At 53.2% G+C, this 19,260-nt stretch overlaps 1 protein-coding gene across 2 annotated transcripts; it reads right to left on the bottom strand.

Moving 5' to 3' along the window:
• Positions 1-1,465: 1,465 nt before the first annotated feature.
• TCEA2 (transcription elongation factor A2) lies at positions 1,466-18,585 on the bottom strand. Of its 2 annotated transcripts, XM_082773153.1 has the most exons (10): positions 18,412-18,585; positions 17,049-17,111; positions 16,283-16,388; positions 14,924-15,014; positions 8,650-8,783; positions 7,052-7,108; positions 6,140-6,294; positions 5,731-5,877; positions 3,297-3,368; positions 1,466-2,647 (listed from the first exon to the last, which is right to left on the bottom strand). In XM_082773153.1, exons 1-10 carry the CDS (start codon positions 18,478-18,480, stop codon positions 2,639-2,641), a joined length of 903 nt encoding a protein of 300 aa, XP_082629279.1. In that variant the 5' UTR covers positions 18,481-18,585; the 3' UTR covers positions 1,466-2,638. The 2 variants fall into 2 exon arrangements, with proteins under 2 accessions (XP_082629279.1, XP_082629278.1); XM_082773152.1 differs by lacking the exon at positions 1,466-2,647 and having other exon boundaries at positions 2,989-3,368.
• Between the last annotated feature and the right edge of the window lie 675 nt (positions 18,586-19,260).

The following is a 19,260-nucleotide window of genomic DNA, read 5'->3' as shown; positions in this document are numbered from 1 at the left end:
GGGGGACATCACGGGGCTGGAAAAGGGGACAGGAGAGGACAAAAATCCCACGTCCTGCTGGGGGAGAGCTGCTCCGGGGGGGGCAGAGGGAGGCAGCCCGAGGGGCTCAGCCTCCAGAAGGATCCCAGCGGTAGGGATTTGGCCCCAAAGATGCACTCGGAGAGCGGGGAGGGGGTGTCCCGGAGCTGCCCCCTCTGCCAGCCCCATCCAACACCCCAGGGCTCCACGTTCATCCCCTCCCTTTTCAAAAAAAAAGAAAAAGAAAAAAAGAAAAGAAAAAAAAAGAAAAGAAGCCCTGGTTCTTTTTATTGAAGGTATTTTTTAAGCAAACAAAAAAAAAATCCCAGCTTTTTTTTTTTTTATTTTATTATTATTATTATTTTTTGGTTCTGTTTCCTTCCTTCCTAGTGGTGTGACTGGGTGGAAATTCAGCTCAGTGAACGCGGTGCTGTTTGCCAAGCTGGAAACGCAGCTGAAGCAAAAGGGAGTTTTTTTGAGAGAGCCCAGAGGCGGACGGTTGGCTCAGGAATGTCGGGGGTTTTTGGTGCTCGTTTCTTACCAACACGCGAGCCCCGGCGGGGTGGCAGCTCCCCTCCTGCTCCCAGCAGCCGTATAAAACCCAAGGTAAGGTTTGTGGTGGGCAGGAGAGCAGCAAAGCAGCAGCCTCGCTGCCCGGGGCTTTCCCTGCTCGTGAGCGATGAGGGGCTCAGCCAAGGGAGCGCAGCAGGGCAGAGCTCGGACCCCAAACCGGAGAGATTTTACCTCTGAGTCTGGGTTTGCCTCGTTGCCTTGCTTGCAGAACATCCCCAAAATCTGTTTGGTGCAAGATTTCGATGCTGAGCAGCCCTGAAGCTGTTTTAAAGGCATGGCAGTGGGGCGGACCCTCTCCGCTCACCCCAACAGACCCCAATTCCTCCCCAGCTCCTACTCCTGCTTCTTTTAGGGGACCCTCTCCCGCTGAGACACCTCCCTACCCAACAGCTTCCCCCTCCCAGACTGCCATGAGGAAACAACCCCCCAGCTTTTGAGGATCCCCTCCTGTTTTTGCAGCTCCTTTTGCAACTGGGGGCTGTCAGCAAACTGCACCCGAGCTCAACATCCCCCGTACAGTGAGACGAGAAGAAAAGCAACAGCAACTGGTAACGAGCTGGCTCCCGTTCACAGCGCACGAGCCAGAGCGCCTTGGCCAGCTTTGGGTTTAGATCCTGAAGCTTTTTTTTTTAAAAAAAAAAAAAGAATTACTGTGAGGACACTGTTCCCTCACAAGCCTGGCTCGAATAATCCCATCCGCCGCAAGACTCGTGAGGCTTAACAAGTTGTCAGCATCTTTGAATCTTTTTCCTTCTTGGGAGACTTGGCTGCACCCCGCGAAGTGAAAGCCCTGAGCGAAGGATCCTGTTGGGATCGCTGCCTCCAGAGGAACACAGCCCTCAAAGGGCCTGCGAGCACGTTTTCCGTGGCTTTCATGTGGCTGCTTACTCCCCTCGAAGCATCTCCAAGGTCTCTGGTGAATGTCTGCTGTCTGGCATGCTGAAAAGCCCGTGGAAATTCTTGTTTTTCACTCCGGAACGGGGCAGCGAGGCTGTGAGATGTTGCTGCAAACGCTCCTGTGCTGCTGAAGTGCAGGGGAGAGCTGCGCAGCGCTCAGAGAGCTTCGTGGGGGTCCCCTGAGCGCCGCACCACCCCGGCCAAAAGCGAGGAAAGAAGAGAAGGGAAGAGGAATTAAACCTCAGACCAAAAAGTATTGTGAGGGGAGAGTTTCCCCAGCAGGTTGTGGTTGCCCCCCACCAACAGCCCCACCCTGCAGGTCCCCGCAGAGCTCTTGGCTGTGAGATCTCCCTTCCACGGAGGGATGGAGCTCTAGGAAATACAAACTTTTGCTGGGCTGAGCACACCTTCCTCCCTTCCCTGCTCCTCTAAACTTCCAACGTGGTTTTTTTTTGGCGGCTGCTGTCCGTGCTTTCAGGCTGCTGCGCTGTGGAGAGCGATGTTCCCGACCTCTGTGCAGCAATCCCATGCCGTGGGCGTTGAAAGGGGTGAAATCACAAGGTCTGCATCACCTGGATGCCACCGATACCCAGCAGAGCTCCTCGCTGCCCCAAAAGCTCTGTTCCATCACCTCAGCTGGGTGAGGAAGGCCAGCACTGCCCCCCAGTGCCCCAGGAGCTGGCCCGATGGTTTTATGGGCTGACTGGAAGCACCGAGGGCGCACCCGGGAGCAGCTTCTTGCTTTCTGGTGCTCCGAGCCACGAGCAGCTCCCGGCCCTCCGGCCACCGCCTCCCCGCCACGCTTCCAGGCGCGAAGGCAAAGCGCTGCACCCAGACGGTTGAAATAAAAAAAAGTCAGAAACTGACAAACGTTTAATATTAGTTTTTGAAGAAAACGTGACCGGACTCGCTTAAAGATGAGAAAATAACAGCTAAGTGTGTTTAGTGAGCTGCTCCCGCCACGCCGTCAGCCCACAAGAGCGGCTTTTTTCCAGCACGGCCCGAGCAGAGAGGCGGGCAGGCCTCCCCGCGGCTGCTCGCAGCGCGTGACAATGCAAACTCACTCGGGACACAAAACACAATTGCCGTGGGAGCTGGCGGATGGAGGTTGCGCTCTCGTTTGGCTGCCGCTCGCGGGCCATGGCACATATCAGCAGAACTGCAAGAGAAGGGAGTTTAAACCCTGATTAGAAAGCCTTCACTACCAAGGGGAGGTGCAGGTCATGCTGCCTAGAAGATGGGGATCCGGATGATGGTTCTTGTTTCGGAAGCTGGCAAGGGCTCGGGGGCTGCGCGGAGGCGGCGCTCAGCCCCCTGCAGCAGGGGCTGAACAGAGCTCCCCTTGGAATCTCTCAGCTGCGGCTCTGGCACTTTGTAGCCGTGCCAATTCTGCTCACCATCAACGGGGAGATTTCTGCTCACATCCAAGCTCTGCACACGGTATAAAAGAGCTTTTTTTTTTTTTTTTTTTTTTTTTTTTTTTAAAAAAAAAAATCCCACACGATGTCATCGCCGCCATCTCTTGGGTGGCGGAGGGAGCGAGAAAAGCGCTGTGGAGTTGGTCGTGGCAGCAGCGGGGATGTGAGGAAGGAGATGGGGAAGGTGGACGTGAGACATGGCCCCAGCTGGTCGGCAGAGATGGGATGAACCCAGGAGTTCTTGCCTCTGTGCTGGGAGGAAAGATCGCTCGCTAGAGCCAGGCAGCGTTTGGCAAGCACCTCTGAGGACAGCAGCTAAGCATCTGCAGCATCGCGAGTACGGCTACCCTATCACACCCCTCAGTGCCAGTAATATCCTTGGTGTGCTACCTTCCAGCGATTCCCACACTCGTTGCACACGACGAAGGTGGTCATGGGCTCGTCGGAGCTGCGGGTCTGCACCTGGGGGGGGACACGAGGGAAAGGAGAGCTGAGCACCGCCGGCGGCCTCGGCGCGGGGCTCACAGAGCAGCTCCTCGATGGCCACCGAGGGTTTCTGCCGGCCATCTGGTCGCACCGGCAGAAAGCATTGAGACTCCGAGGCCTGGGAGAGCACAGGGAGCCTCCCTGCAGAACGGATCTGGTTATTGTTTTACACACGAGTTTCCACATGCACACACACGCTCTCCGACCCCTCGGAGGATTCCCAATCCTGCAGCTAAGCCGAGCTCCCCATTCCAGTGGAAACGCCCGGATAAATCACGACCCATTAAGCCAGCGTCAGCCACAGCCGCCTGCCAGCGTGCCCAGGGTACAGCGGGCACAGAGCAGAGCAGTTTCAACGTCTGGTGCTGAAAGGCCACGGGTAGGAACCAGAAAGCTGCCCCACCAGGCACAAAACACACCCACGAAGGGCACCAGCACACACACCTACAGCACACAAACTGCTCCCCTGGCCTGGAGCATCCTCAAGGATTTGCAACTGCTGCCAGAGCCCTGCATCTCCCCGAAGAATCACACAACGGAGCAGCTCGGGCTCTGATCTCCCCTTACAGCCACCTTTTCTTTGTGGTTTTGACCAAGGCAGCAGCAAAAAACGATCCCACCGGCGTTCAGCAGCAGCTGCTTGAGGAGATTCTTGCCTAAAGACCCCTCGCTGTCTCAGCGACTCGTTTGGGGCAGCAGCTTCCCTGCTCAGCCCTGTGCTGCCCATTTTTTGTGGGTGGCTCTGGCAGTACCCACAGCCCCACGCAGGGATGGATGCAGCTGGCTGGGAGGCCGCAAAGCCCTCGGCCCATCAAGCACTCGCTCCACGGGAACACATAAAAAAGCACTCAAAGCCATTCCTCCCGTTTACAGACCCAGTCCCAGGTCCTGGCCTCCCAGAAACAGACTCCGGGTTACCAGGTTCTGCGCATTTCTCGTCTGGTTTGTGTTTGAGCCATTAAGGAACTCTGATATTTAACCCAGATGTGGCGGCTGCCTCTGGCTGGCTCGCGCCAGAAACACATGGTTTGCTAAAAACCCGATTTTCATGGCATTTGAGTACCACAAGACACCAGGTCTGCGCTCAAAATCCTGGCACTCCCTGCGCGAATCAGACAGCAGAGCTATGCCGAGGGTAATTATGGTGATCTACATGTGTAATTACCCAGCGTGCAAGAGCCATAGCATTTGCATGATGCAAACTAAACATGTTTTGCAAGCACGCTGGATGGCTAAATTCTGTAATTCCCACCCGATGTTACTGCCGGGCTCTGGCTGCTTTCACAAATGCCAGTTCACCTACTTGAAATGTAGAACATGTCAGTACCAGCGATTGTTTCTTTGGAAAAAACTAATAAAAAAAAGGCTTTTTGTTTTTTTTTTTCTGATATTTCTGCTGAGAAGATGCTGCCGTGACCTGCCCCAGCTCTGAAAAGTCGGACTCCAGCCCACGACAAGCTGAGCTCGGGGCCCACGAGCTGCTGAGGGGAGCAGAACAGCTCAGGCAGGGAATTCCTGGGGCATGCTGCGGGCTGCAGGACCGCTGCCGAGCGCGGGGCACACCCTGGCTCTCCTCTGTGTTTGCACATCGCATCCAAGCACCTCAAGGGGCTTGCACGCGCGTTTCGGGCGCGCCCACTCGGCAAAGGCAGTAGCAATCGCGTGGTCGCTGGTGCATTTTTGGGTATCTGCACATTCTGCAGCACTGACTCACAGCAGAGGCACATCTATCTCCAGATGCCTGGCACCAACACGGGAACTAAAACGCGCCGGCAACGCACGAGGCTTCCAGCAGCTGTCCATCGAGGGGAAGGAACTGCCGCTGCCTGCTCACACCACTGCATTTATTCCTTATTGATATTTCACCTGCTTCGTGTTTTAGTTTAAAGGAGTTGGGATCTGTCCAGCTGCAGCTTAGCTACGTTCCTGATTTGCGCTTTTAATACCGTCGCCGTGCCTGCCTCGGTTTCTGCAGCCTCTCTCCTCTGCGCTACCCACTCCTTCCTCCTCTGAACCGTCACACCCCCAGCACCTGCTTTCAGCTCTCCCAGGCTGCTCAGCAAGCAGCACATGCTCTTGAAATCTTCTGCACAAATCCCTGCTCTTCCAGATGCAAAACAGCTTTTGTACAAACAAACCAAGAAACTCACACAAGCTCCAACGAAAGGTGTATGCAGAAGCATCAGCGCTGTGTTTTAGAGGGCCCCAAGCATGCAAAAAGCTTCTCTCCACCAGCAGCAAAATTTCTGCCACGCTGCGGGGCCTGTCCAGGAGCTGTACGAGCTCAGGACCGTGACAGATCGTGTGCTGGGGAGGCTGGAGGAGCAGGAGGACTCACCTGGGTGTAGGTGCAGTTCTTCTTCTTGCACTTCCCACAGGTGAAGAGGTCGGTCTGCGTCCCTCCTGTCTTGGCCATCTGATGCTCCCGGATCGCTTCTTTCGTCATGGCTTTCCTGATCTCTTTCAGCTCGTTACTGGCCATTTCCTTTCCAAAAAAAAGAGCAATAAAATCACATCTGCCCAGTTTTACCGCCACACCCACCGCAGGGGAAGGAACCAAGGGGACAGAAGGGGCTTACAGATGGCTGTTAAGCCAGAAAGCCTTTCGGTTTTGGTTACTGGCCCGTGTGTAGACCCCTGTGATGAGCTGACATCCCAACAGACTCTCCACGCTGCAATCCCCACGGCTAGCTTCCTCCCCATGCACTGGGGCAACCCCGAAACCAACCCCGCTCGGGTTTCCTCACCTCCGAGGTCATCACCGCAATCTGCTCGGGGGTAATGGCCCCGCACAGCACGTTCTTTTTCAGCTCGGGATTTTTGGAGTCCTTCAGATTGGAGATGCGGCTCCTCACGCGGTTTTTGTACTTCATGTCAGTGTTCTTGATGTCCTGGTATATGCGTACGCGGCAGTCAAGGACTTTCCAGCCAGCCCTGAAGCCTCCAAGCACATCCTACACCTACAGGGAGCGTTTACTGCTGCCAGGACACAGACCACGGTGCTGGAAGCAAAAGGCAGGCTCCGCTCTGGGAAATTCACACTGTGTTTGAGAACAGCCTTAGGTGATCCCGGAGACCAGGGGCTTTGGCACTGTGCTAGAAACAATCTGTATTTTTAGTCACGCTCTGGTTCTTCAACCTGCTCTCCCCCGCAGCGAGGCAGGCACAAAATGCTCCAGAGAGAGCCCAGCTGCACCCCACAGCCACCACGCCAAGGCGAGCTCCAAAATTATCCCCATCGACACCCAACTCTACGCTTGCTGCTCCGTCTTCCCTGCTTATTTTACCCCCTGTGAGCACACTGCTCTCAAGAGCGAGGCGCAGGACAGATGCTAAGCCTTTGGAAGCAGAGCTGGGAGCAGGAAATAAGGTTTTGACAGGAAGGAGAACTTGGGCCACGCGAGCCCACGATGGTGTGAACAGGAAGGAAATCTCTGTGCCAATCACACCAGCAAGGGCTCTGCCCTGAGCTCCCAGCACTGCTGCTGGCTCCTGCGTGCCCCAGGACACAGCCGAGCTGGAAGCTGACAGCCCCGACAAGCAGAGCTGCGTCAGGACCTTTCCACAAAGCCAGAGCCCCCCGTTTCTCCTCTCAGCTCCTTAAATTCACGGCCTGGAGACACGCAGGCCCTCGAGGAAGCCCAGCACAGCAAGGATATATTCTTCAATCTGGGCTGCTATGTGCTCGCAGTCAGCGCCGATGGCAACGTAGTCGTCTGGAAGGCAAGAAAACAGAAGGTCAGCGCTTTCCAACCAGGCACGGGGTCCCTGGGCTCAGTGTTTGGGAGATACAAAGCCAGATAGCTTGCTGTTCTGATTTACGTGCTCTTTCCATCAAAAGGCATCGTGGCCTTTGCTCTAGGCACTCTCTGACCCTTCTGAAAAGAGCAGGGATGAGAACAAGCAAATCCAGCCAGTTTGTGCCCTCCGCCTCTCCACCAGGACTCCGCAAAGCTAACGAGAACCTGCCCCGCAGAAGTTTTCCCATATCCCATGTGTTTTCTTCCCATATCCCACGTGTTTTTTCCCATATCCCATGTGTTTTTGCCACAGTTGCAATCAACCAGGAAGGAATTGATTCTCACCAGATATCGGTGTCAACCAGAAGTGGCTCTGCTCAGACCAGATCTGACAGAGCCTGAGGACAGGCAGCATCGAAACCAAGCCTTCATTTTTGCTCTCAGCTCAGGGTTCCACCTGTCTTTTTCTTTCCCGTGCTGCTTCTTGCCAATTAAACAGCAGCAGAGTGCAAAAACCTGTTCTGAGCTGGGACACTGGGTATGGCAACCACCACCACAAAGCAGAGGAAAGCGGCGCAGAACCGGGCTGAGCTCAGCAGCAGATTTGAGGGGACTAATTCCCAGGCTTCCTACGGAAAGGGTTTTTCTAGGAGTTGCACAGAGCACTTAATGCAGCACACACACACACACAGACAGAGCAAGGCTAGGAAGAACGACTCTGTGACCTTCTCCATCTGCTGCCTCCGTTCCTTGGCTTCAAATTAATCAAACTCTGCAGTGCTTGGGCAGATCCCCCCTTTTCCAAGAGGACCTGCAACTTGGACTCAAGCACGCGTTCGGCTCGAGGCGCTCAAAATCAGCCTGCCGGAGACGCTGAGCACCTGCAGCTGCCTCTGTTTTAGGTGGCACGGCACGAGTGCAAGCAGAACCCAGATCCGCAGAGGACCCTGGTGTTTAAGCAGCTCCAGCCTGCGTGGGCAGGGGGGATCTGAGTGCAGGAGGGGGCTGGCACGAGCACCGTTACCGACAAATCCCACACAGCGAGTTACGGCTTCGCTCTGTGCCCCTGGGGTGAGCAGAGATGCCAGCTTCGCTCTACAGCAACCAGGCAAGACTGAGACCTGGAAAGGGAAGCAAATACCTGCACACCTGGAGACCAAACTGCTGGCCAGACCCGCCCACCGCAGGCTGCGGAACAGAAGACCAAACGTGACCCCGTGTTCTTAATTACCGTGCTAATTAGTTACCAGGTTCGTATCCGTGTATCTATAGGTGCTGCGGTGCCAGCCAGCCTGACAAAAGGGTGATGAGGGGGGGGCTAAACCGAGCTGATAGCAATAATCCTTCCACAAGGCAGCTCCAGAAGAGCCTAGCTAAGAGGTGCCGAACTTGGCACTGACCCTAAGTGCAGAGGATTCTGGCAGAACGCACCAGGAGCTGTGAAACATTTTAAATATTTTAAATATTTTAAATATTTTGAATATTTGAGGCAACGCGGGGTTTCCCCCAGCACTCACCGTCAGCCTGTAGAGCCGTTGTCAGCATCTCCCTGCATTTGTTGCGGACAGCATCGCAGGTGACGGGCGCCGGAGGGAAGGTGGTGATTTTGGGAGTGGTCGGGGTCTTCGGAGGCTCCTGCCTTTTGTTGGAGCTAAAAGAGAAACTTCAGCGGTCAGAACGCCTCAGCTCGGGTCGCCGAGGGCAGAGGAGGGATCAGCGGGCACGTGGCCAAGCATCCTGTTAATTACAACCCAAAACCAGAGGAAAACAGTGCAGGTGCGTGCCCCAAACCAGCAAGGCGGTGCCATCGAAGCAGATTCCAGCTCTCCTGTGGGATCTGCTGGCTGCAACTGGAGCTTTAATCCACGAAGCAGGCCTGCGAACCAATTCCTGTTACTGAACAGCGAGCACATCTGCCAGAGCACTGGGCATCAAGGGAAAACGTTAAGAAGCCATCGGACACCATCAGGAAATCAATCAAACGTGCTCAGGACTCCTGAGAGCATCGCACACCCTCTGTCAGCCCGCAGCACCCAGCTCACGGTGCTGGATTCCTCTCTTACTTTGCAGGACCCCATCCTTAAATGCTTCCAGCAGAAAGCAAGCAGAAGCCACCCTAAAGTTCATCTCAGCAGGTGCCAGAATTGGTTCCTCGTCTCACACCCTTCGCTGTTGATGTCAGCAGCAGGAAGAGGAGAACAAACCCCCCTTGGTGCTCTCTAACCACCGAGAAGGGCGGCGTGCAGAAATCAGAGAAGCCTCCCCAGCACAAGGGGCTTCTGTGCAAAGGGAAACGAAGCCAATGGCTTTTTCCTTGCAAAAAAGAACTTCATTTTCTGCCTGCAAGCACTCGTAGGCACAGGCAGGGGAACGCAAACATCGCCTGCTGTGACCACATCGCTCGGGTCACCTGCCAGGAGAGACAGAGGGCACGGAGCCACCGCCTGATGCAGCAGGTTGATGAGGCACGGGCCCAGCTCGGGATGCCAGAGGGGTAATTTCACCCCGCAGCTCAGCCTGGTGAATACCCACGATGCTGAAACATCCTGCCCGTAAAAGCCTAACATCTGCACGTCGGGTTAGTCAGCCCTGCAACTGCTGCAGATAAAAAAAAAAAAAAAAATCTGGGCTGTTATGATTCCCAGATGATTTTATAGAGCTTTCCTCCCTCCCCAGCCCTAAATCTAGGCAGTCGAACAGCCAATTTTTCAGCTGAGATTGCTCTGACTTTGGTGTTTGGGCCATAAAATGCAGGTTATTTATTGCCAACGTCTGGGTAACATCAGCGCAGCAAGAGACAAACAGGGGGAAGAAGAAAGAAGCCCTGATATTTCTCTCACCCATGCCACAGGGGCAACATCTCCTTGAGACACAAGTGGCTGTAGAGCTGCTGTGAAGCTGGGGCACTGCCTCCAGCTCTTTGCCATCAAAAATCAATCTCTCGTGAGCAGAGACTTCCAGTGGGGAAGTCCCAGAAGGGATCAGCTAGCCCGCAGCACAGCAGTGCTAAGCTGGAAGCCTTCTGAACGTGCAGGTGGACAAAGTGAGCCAGACAACCTCAGGGACAGCCCCGGAGCTCCTGCTGCTGCCAAGCTCAAATCCAGGCTGGCTCGGGGTGCCTCAAAGCCCTCAGATCATCGTTAGCACTGCTGGATTTTCACAGCTCCAAACCTCGTCGGGCTCTTTGCATAAGCATTAGCAGAGCACCTTCAGCAAATTGCTCGGGTCAGACCACAGCTAGAGGATTAATTTCTTGCTCAGATGAAATAGAAAGGCTCCAAGGGAAGGTAACCCAGCACCTGAAGACTTGTTGCCATCCAGTTTTACTGGCCAGCCCTGCGTGAGGCTATTAAAGATTTACTCAGGTGTCCAAACAGCTAAAAACATTCAGTAGGATTTACATCACGCGCATTACAAGAAAGTAAACTTAGCCTGCAAGTAATCAATTAGATGCTGATCTCATCTGGATCGGACAAATTGCTGCCAGGGATGTTTGTGCCTAGGGAACTACGCACAGCTCAGGGCTGGCACACGGGGTGAACGCAGCAAATCCCACCCAAATCAGGAAGAGTCATCTGAAAACGCTGGCTGATCTCCTACAAAAGAGTTGGGAAAAATGAAACTTCCCGAGGGCAAAGGCAAAAAGCCTAGAAAACACCTACAACAAAAGGAGGCGCTGAAAGGATTGGAGTGGTTTACAGCAGGGAAGACTCGGAGGAGACAAGTGCTGAAATAGTTGAAGGCTTGTTACAAAGGAGGAGTGCAGGGAAAACCCTCTGCATCCGTAAAAAGTTAACAAGCAGCAAAGGTCTTCAGCAAGACAGGTTTTGATCAAGAGGAAGTTTCAAATTGTAAAGGTGAGTTATGAATTAGAAGAGACTGCCAAAGGCAACTCTGGAAACACCTTACCCTGATGGTTTTTTGGGACTGGCAATAAAACAGCTTAGAAAAAGGCCTGCTGGGAGCAGCTTGGGCAGAGAGCGTGTTGTCCTAGCAGGGGGTGAAGAAACTTTCCTGAGAGCTCTTCCAGCTTTAAATTTGTCCCTTTCTCCAGGCAGAGCCACAAAGGTTTCCCGGCGTAAAATACCGGTGTCAACTCTTGGAAGTGTCAGAAGTAATATGGGGTGAAGGTCAATGAATGTTTAAAAAAAGCAGCACTACCCAGCCAGCACTCTGACATGCAGGAAAATACAGCCAGGACTCTAACTTTCAACGCTTAAAGTCAGGTTTTTAAACCACTGTTTCCACACCTGACTTTCAGGAAGGTTCCATCTGCAACTGCTGTTGACTTAAATATCCCTAAAATTGATATCTCTTAAAATTGACATCTCTTAAAATTGACTTAAATCGATTCCATGTTGATTTAAATATTAAATGGTTATTCCCTGGAGGAGGAAAAAGAAAAAAAGCTAGAGCAGTTGTGTGGTTATTCCACTTCTGTTAGCTGATGAGTAAAGGAATTTGTCTCCGTGCCCCTACGTGCCCCGAGATGACAACTGACCACTCATGAATTAGATGAAAGACTCCTGAGACATTCCAACAGCTGTACTGAAAGTTATTTATTAAGTTTCAGAAGTTGGTTTATTATTAGCATCGTTGGGAAATAGACCTCAAACGCACCTAAGGAGACTTATTTCAGGAAATCCTTGTGGTTCACACTGTTCCTGTTCGACAAGAGAAGGAGCTTGTAAATCTATCCAGACAACAAAAGATCACACACACACAAAAAAAAAAAAATAATAAAATAAAAATAAAAATGCTGGAACAAAATGGTGGCAGAGCGAGAGCCACGGGCTACAAACAGAACTCAGGGCTGCGCTGGAAGAAAATCTCACCGAAGAGCCGAATTCAGGCCACGGATCCAAAACCGCCTAATAAAATCTTCAGAGAACATTGGAAAAGGGAAATTTCCTGCTGTCAGGCACGGAGACATCAGACACGGCCCATTAAAACGGGCTGCGCTAATGGTCTAACTACTGGAGCCCCACGGGGCACGCTTTGGATTGCAGTGATGCAGCAGATAACCTCACAGGTGCCAGTTCGGAGCCTTCAGGTCTAGCTCTAGAGGGATTCCTGCATCTGTGCTCCAGAAAGCAAAGAGAAATTTCAGGCCAGGAACTAGTCGAGTTTTAACTCCCTGACAGATTGGGAAGGCTCAGCCAAAATCTCTCAGACTCAGTGGCTGTAGGATCTGGATGCCAACTGATTTCGCTGGTGGCTCGATGGCAGCCTCAGCTGAAGCAGCGAGCATCCCCCGAGCAGCTGCTCAGAGCCTCCCCTTCACAACCCAAAGCCAAAAAGCTTTGCTGCTAATGTATTTTTTTTTTCAAGGCAGATTAGCAGCTCGTTCTGCAGCGCTGGAGGATAACCGCTTCGGGCTGCGAGGAGAGCCTGGCTCAGCCTAGCAGCAGAACGAGCCCCTTCTGCTGGATCCGTCCTGAAGTCACCCCCTTGGCTGCTGTTTATCCTTCACGACCAGGGGGATGCTCTCCAACTCAGAAGATGCTGGAGGGATGAATACGTGGAAAGCATCAAGGGAAAAATCTGTAGTAGCTGCAGCACACCCTCGAGGCACAGAGGAAGGGTAACACAAGCCAGAAAGCTCATTGCTTCCACCCCACAGCCCCCATGCTGCCTGCCTAAAAAAATAGTGGGGTTTTTGCCTCTCTGCCTACAGCCAGGACCCCGTTGAGGAAAATTACTTCACGTCTCCTCGCAGACCCCCCTCGTTCTGCTCGTGATGTGGCTGCTGCCACTGCACCCAGGGGATGCACCACGCTTCCTTCCCTCCCAGCTCCGTGCTCCCCAGGGTCAGTCCTGCAGAGGTTAAATCAGGAGCTTCCCTTTCCCTTTGAAGTGCAGCGCAGCTTCCTGGCTCCAGCACTATCAGCCAGATTTGTAATGCTTGCCCTTTCCTTTCCCCCTCACGAGTGCTTCCACGCCAGCTTCTGGCCTCAGGCTGGAGGGAAAGCTGCTCCTCTTACCAGTAAGGACAGGCTCGGAGGCTCTCACCCCAGCATCTGACTTGGTTTTCACCCTGGTTAGTCACACAACGAATCTTTCCTGCCTGCAGCCTGGGGAAGGGAGCACTAGGCTGCAATTTCATGGGATATAAGGATCATCAAGAGAAGGTATTTGCATCACAAAGCTCAGACTAATTAGCTTACAAAGCATCCCCTTCTCAGCTATCACCGGCTGCTTTGTGGCCTCCAAGCTTTGAGTCCTGGACGAGAGGAAACAACAGGATGAGAGGAAACAGCATCTCAGAAATCCCATCCCACTGCTCTTACATCAGTCCTGCCACTGGATGCATTATCCCACAGATCTATCCTGCTCCCATGCTGCACCACATCATTACAAGGCTCAGCTCTTCCAGCTGTGAAGTCTCCTTCATTAAATCTCTCGTGGCAACACCTCACGATTCCCTTTTCGCATTTTACAGAGGTGAAATAGCTAAAGATGCACCTAAATTTAAATAAAAAGTTGCATAGCTCAGCAGCAGTAGTTTTCTCCGTCACCTGCCCCGTGCAGAGCTGTGAAGGGTGAGAAGGCTCACACCAAAACAAGCCCTGGGAGATGTGAGCAAAAAAGCAAAGGAGAATCGAAGCACAAAGTGGCAAGAAAGCGACCAGCAGGGGACAGGCTGCGGACATGGAAGTCTGCAAACCAGAAAGGAAATCCTTAATACCCGAAATCTTCTGACAAACTCATAAAGCTAGCTAAATATTCAAGTGCCAAACCTCCTAAGGACCCACCCTCCTGGGATCTGAGGCTGAGGGAAGCCTCTTGCCTCTAGAAGAGGTCCGAGACAAAGATTTAAATCACATTTTGCCCTCTCCCCTTTGATCCCACTGCCTCCACTCAAGAGCTTAGCACGTACAGGACGGTGGAAAGAGGATGCAACACTCAAGGCATGGCAAGGAACAAGCATGCAGCAGACCTGCTAGAGGGGTGGACACCAGTCCAGAGTGAAAAGAGGACTTCTGCTGGGACTCGCTGAGGAGAGGACAGAGAAATGGAAGTTTGACACTAGCGATGCATGAGTCAATGCCATCCATCACGCGACATTGCAAAGGCCAAAAATAATCTTCATTCTGAAGGGCTCAAAGTTAGAAACAGGCAAAAAAATATATAAAAATGCAACAAAAAAAATGTTTTATTAATAAAAAGATTAACACAAAACAATAGAAAAACAAAACAAAACAAAACAAAAAGTCATGAATAAAAGCAAAAAAAATCACCAAAGCCACCATCTTTTCTGATGTTTATTTCTGCATTACAGCTCAGTTTATTAAGAACACCATGCAGCTCACCCCTGAAGCAGCCTAGACTCCTGGCGCTTCTGATCAGGAATTTGAGTACACAACCCCCCCCAGCTCAGACACTTAAAAGTTTTTAAATTCACAGAATTCACAGAATTCACAGATTCACAGAATTTCTAGGTTGGAAGAGACCTCAAGGTCATCGAGTCCAACCTCCAACCTAACGCTAACAGCCCTCCACTAAACCATATCCCTAAGCTCTACATCTAAACATCTTTTGAAGACTTCCAGGGATGGTGACTCCACCACTTCCCTGGGCAGCCTGTTCCAGTGCCTCACAACCCTTTCAGTGAAGAAGTTCTTCCTAACATCTAGCCTAAAACTCCCCTGGCTCAACTTAAACCCATTCCCCCTCGTCCTGTCACCAGGCACGTGGGAGAACAGGCCAACCCCCACCTCGCTACAGCAAATGGCAGCAGTAAATTCAGGTTAGGTAACAATATCATCTTTGGCTAAAAGGAAGCTTTACCTTTGGTCTTTTGAATTACCAGTGTCCTTTGAGGAAGAAGTTGGCAAGGACAGGTTTTTCTTTTTCTCCTCACTTTTCTCCTCAGAAGCATCTGCGTTCAAAAGAAAGAGAAAGCAAGCTCAGATCCTGAAGAGTTCAGAACTGTTTTTTTTTTATCCCACAACCCTGCATGCACTAAACAGTGTCTTAAAACCACAGATTTGGCCTAAGGTAAATTATTAATCTACAAAAAGAATCAGGAGAAGGCCTTCAGGGCCTCCCATGCTTTCCGACAGACCTTTTACTTGCCCCTAAGTAGAAACTAAATCAAATAAAAGCTTTCCCCATCAAACCAGAGAGCAGTCAGCAATCACCTTCCCTCCTTAGGAGATAAGCTTCCTCACAAGACAGGCCTCATCAGAAAAGTTCCTTTCAGAGCCCCTGGCTGCCGAGCACAAATTGGATCAAGTTCTGTAAAGCGTCACTAAACGCAGTGCTTCAAGCCAGCACCATCTGAAGGGCCAGTAAGGGCTGCTCCTTCTGGGAATACAATTTCTTGCATGTCTCAAGCTGCTAATAGAAATGGGGAGCCCTGGGTGCAGAAAGATTGTACTCAGCCTCAAACATTTCATCCCGGGTCTTTGTTACACGCAGCTGCCCAAGCAGTCAGCGTGAAGAGCATCCGAATTTCACGTGGGGGCACTTGCCACTGGCACAGACTGGAAGATACGTGTGCAGGACACACGTATGGCTGTGCTTCCAGACTGCCAATGCCTCACTCTTTTATCACAAATGTAACCACGAAGACAAGAATTGTAAGCCCGCTATCGCTAATTTTGACATTTGGTGCTGCATCAGCACAAGATTACTCAGAGACAGTTACAAGCTTCTGTTTACTGGTGTCAATCACCACAAAAGCCTCCTCAGCAGAGAATAGGCAACGTGAATGTGTCTGCAAGTTGTAAAACTAAGGCCCTTCTCCAACTCATCACCCAAAACGCATTCCAGCTTCTCCCTTCCTAAGCTGATGCACACGGTGACAGTGCACGCTGCGTTAATACCACGTAGCACACAAGTGGGGGTGGAGGGTGCAGAGTACAGGTATTGTTTCTACAATTAATGCTGCTAATTATTCTATGATCAGGTACACGTTAAGAGTAGCCCTAAGCTTTCAGTGCTCTGCCCAGGAAAAGCTAGCCATTGGGTTGGCAACAGGAATTCAATCTCGAGGAATCCCTGGTTGTAGCTGAAACTCAAAAGACAGTGCAATTTCACAGGCTGATTTGCTAGAACGTTCTATGCAGATCAATCCCTAAGCTCTCCTGAGAAACCCAGCGCCTCTGCAAGTTGAGTGTGACAGGAACACGATGATTTCCTTACCTAGAAGTTTTTTCCAAGACTTGATGAGCGATTTGGCAAGCGCTATCACTTCTTCATCTGTGCTCTGCTTTCTCAGTGCGTTTACTGACATGCCGATGCGGGTGGACTGCAAGTGAACACTCACATGAATCATTCCAGAACAGATTCGTTACTTGTTACTAACTGGAATCAGAAATAACCACAACACAGGCAAAGCAACGACCGAGATATGCAGCATCTGAGCACTTCCAGAGTGATTAGATCCTTCCAGCTCTGGAAGAAGAAGATGACTGACTCTGGCTTGCTAAAATGATCCCAAACGAGGCATGCCATCACCCACAGACACCTCCTCCACACACCTGGAAGTAACACTCTAGTTTAGAGTGAAAAAATCCCAGATTCCTATCTTAATCTCCGAATTGTTATTCTCCTCACGCCTCCCCAGCGTCCTGGATATCACATCACCATCACAAAGACTTCAGGAACTTCCCCCGACTGCCCTTTGTGTTTGTTACTTTAATCTGGTCTTCCCTTCTGGAGATCCCTGGAAGGATTTGAGCAGATATCCACAAATCTGATCAACTGCACACAAATTTCAGGCAGCACGTTGTGGCCCAAAGCTATTTAACTGCCAGCCCAAAGCGCAGGTTCAGTGCTATTTCTAGATTTAATGCTTATTTTGATGCTTTGAGAGAGGCAAAGAGCCAGGGGACATCTATTAAGCCCACATAAACAGCATGCTGTGCTCATCCAGACTTCAGCTCTGTACCTTAACCATGCAACTCACCTGCAGCAAGTCCAAAGTCATGGGCATGCCTTTCAGCTCTTTCAGTAAATCCATTGCACCATCCTGGAGAGGAAGAGAGATACCGAGAGTGAGTGCCTCAGCCTTTCATTAAGAAATTTAACACGATGAGAATAATTTCAGGAAGGTGAAATCAAAGCAAAACCAGAAAACCTTCCTTAAAATGTCTTCAAGACTACCGAGCATCAGGCCATTACCTCTATGTGACAAGTTTGTTTTCTTTAACACCTGAAAAATACACCCTGAATTGGAGCCTCACCACACGAGGAAGCCTCGCAGCAGCTCTGCCTCCAGGAACCCAGATGCAGAACGTATCCAACTGGGCAACCTGTGGGTCCCTAAAATCGGTACTCAGAGACCAACAGCAGCAAATGGGGGGTCCGCACAAAAACTAGAGCAACAAGCGGGTTCTCCAGGCAACCGTCCTTTCCTATTCCAGTGACAGCACCAAAAACCTGCCGTGGACGGGAGCAGACAGCACAGGCTGCTCCTGAGGGTGATGATCTGGGGGTGGGTGAGACCTGGGGGTGCAACGTGGGGCAGGGGGGATCCCACAGCCCCCTACGGGGGAGCCCAACCCCAGCAGGAGGCAGCAAACAGCACGGTGGCAGAGATGGGGGTGAGGGGGGCACCCCCTGCTGCCAGTTTGGGGAGGGGGAACCCCATGGTAATGGGGTAACAGGGGGAGGTCTGTGCCCCTACGGTACTGGGGTAGCAGGGGGGGGCTCCACCCCTACAGTAATGGGGTAACGGGGGTCTCCTGCAGCCCCACGGTAATGGGGTAACAGGGGAGGGTCTGCATCCCTATGGTAATGGGGTAACAAGGGGGGGGGGGGGCATCCCTATGGTAATGGGTAATGGGGGGGGTCTTGCACCCCCAGGGTACTGGTGTGGGGTCTGTGTCCTACGGTAATGGGGTAATTGGGGGGGATCTGCACCCCTGGGGTAATGGGGGGGGGTCTGTGCCCCCACAGTTATGGGGTAACAGGGTGGGGGGGGGGGGCTGTGTCCCCAGGGTAAAGGGGTAACGGGGGGGGTTCTGTACCCCAACGGTAATGGGGGGGGGGGGGGGGGTCTGTGTCCCCACAGTAATGGGATAATATGGGGGAGGGGGGTGTCTGTGCCCCCACCACCACCATCACCCCAGCGAGGGCCCCCAAAACCCAGCGGGGGCGTGGCCGTTGGGGCCGGGGGGCTGCCCTGAGGCAGACAACGGGGACGGGGACGGCTGCCGGCTCCTCAGGACAGCCGCCCCCCGCCCCAAAACCCGCACAGGCCCCGGGCTGTGTGAGGGGGGGGTAGGCTGAGGCTGAGGCGAGGCTCGGGGCCAGCCGCCGCCACTCACCGCGCTCTTCTTGGCCACCATCTTGTCCAGCCGCCGGGCGATCCTCACGATCTCCTCCTCCCCTCCCATCGCTCCACAGCGGCCGGGACCGGGAGGGGGGGGGGACAGGGACCGGGGATGAGGTGGGGGGGGGGGGAGGCTGGAGGCGGCGGCGGAGCCCCTCTGCCCACCTCAGCCCCGGTACCGCAGTGTGGAGCGGGCGGGCGGCGCGCGGGGCACGCCGGGATTTGTAGTCCCCGAGGCTGCCGCCCCGCCTCTTCGCTCGCTTGCGGCTGTGTGCGTGGGGACTACAGCTCCCAGCATGCCCCTCTCAAAGCAGGGAGGTGGGCGCGGGGCGCGCTGGGAGTTGTAGTCCTCCCCGCTTCCGCGGGCTGAGGAAGGCCCCATGGGGGAGGGAGCCTCGCGGTGTCTCCCCCGCCGCCATTTCAGGGCTGAGCGGGCGAACGGGGACCCAGCGCGTTTGGCTCGGGGCTGTGGCGGCCGCTTGGCCTGGCTCGGGTGTGAGCCCGGCCCTCAGGAGCCCCTTGGGGCTGTGGCAACAGTTCCACCACGTCCTACACCTCCTACACCCCCATCACCCCCATCACCTCCATCACCCCCATCACCTCCATCATCCCCTCCACCACCACACCGACGCCCTCAGGGCCGTGTAACCCCCACCCCGTGGTTAAAAGCAGACATTTTGGGGGCTTCAGGGCACAACACGACCCCGGGGGGGGGTCCGTGGATGGGCTCCGGAGCCCCCCTGTAGGTGGCACTCGCACGCTGCGCAGCGCCCGGGTGTGGAGCCGGCTCCTGGGGCTGGCAGAAAGTTGTCGCTGTCCCCAGGAGGCTCCCGGCAGGAGGAGA

The sequence above is a fragment of the Aythya marila genome (assembly GCF_965140915.1).
Source record: "Aythya marila genome assembly, chromosome: 16".
Lineage (NCBI taxonomy): Eukaryota > Metazoa > Chordata > Aves > Anseriformes > Anatidae > Aythya > Aythya marila.
This window is presented reverse-complemented; position numbering and strand designations above follow the sequence as displayed.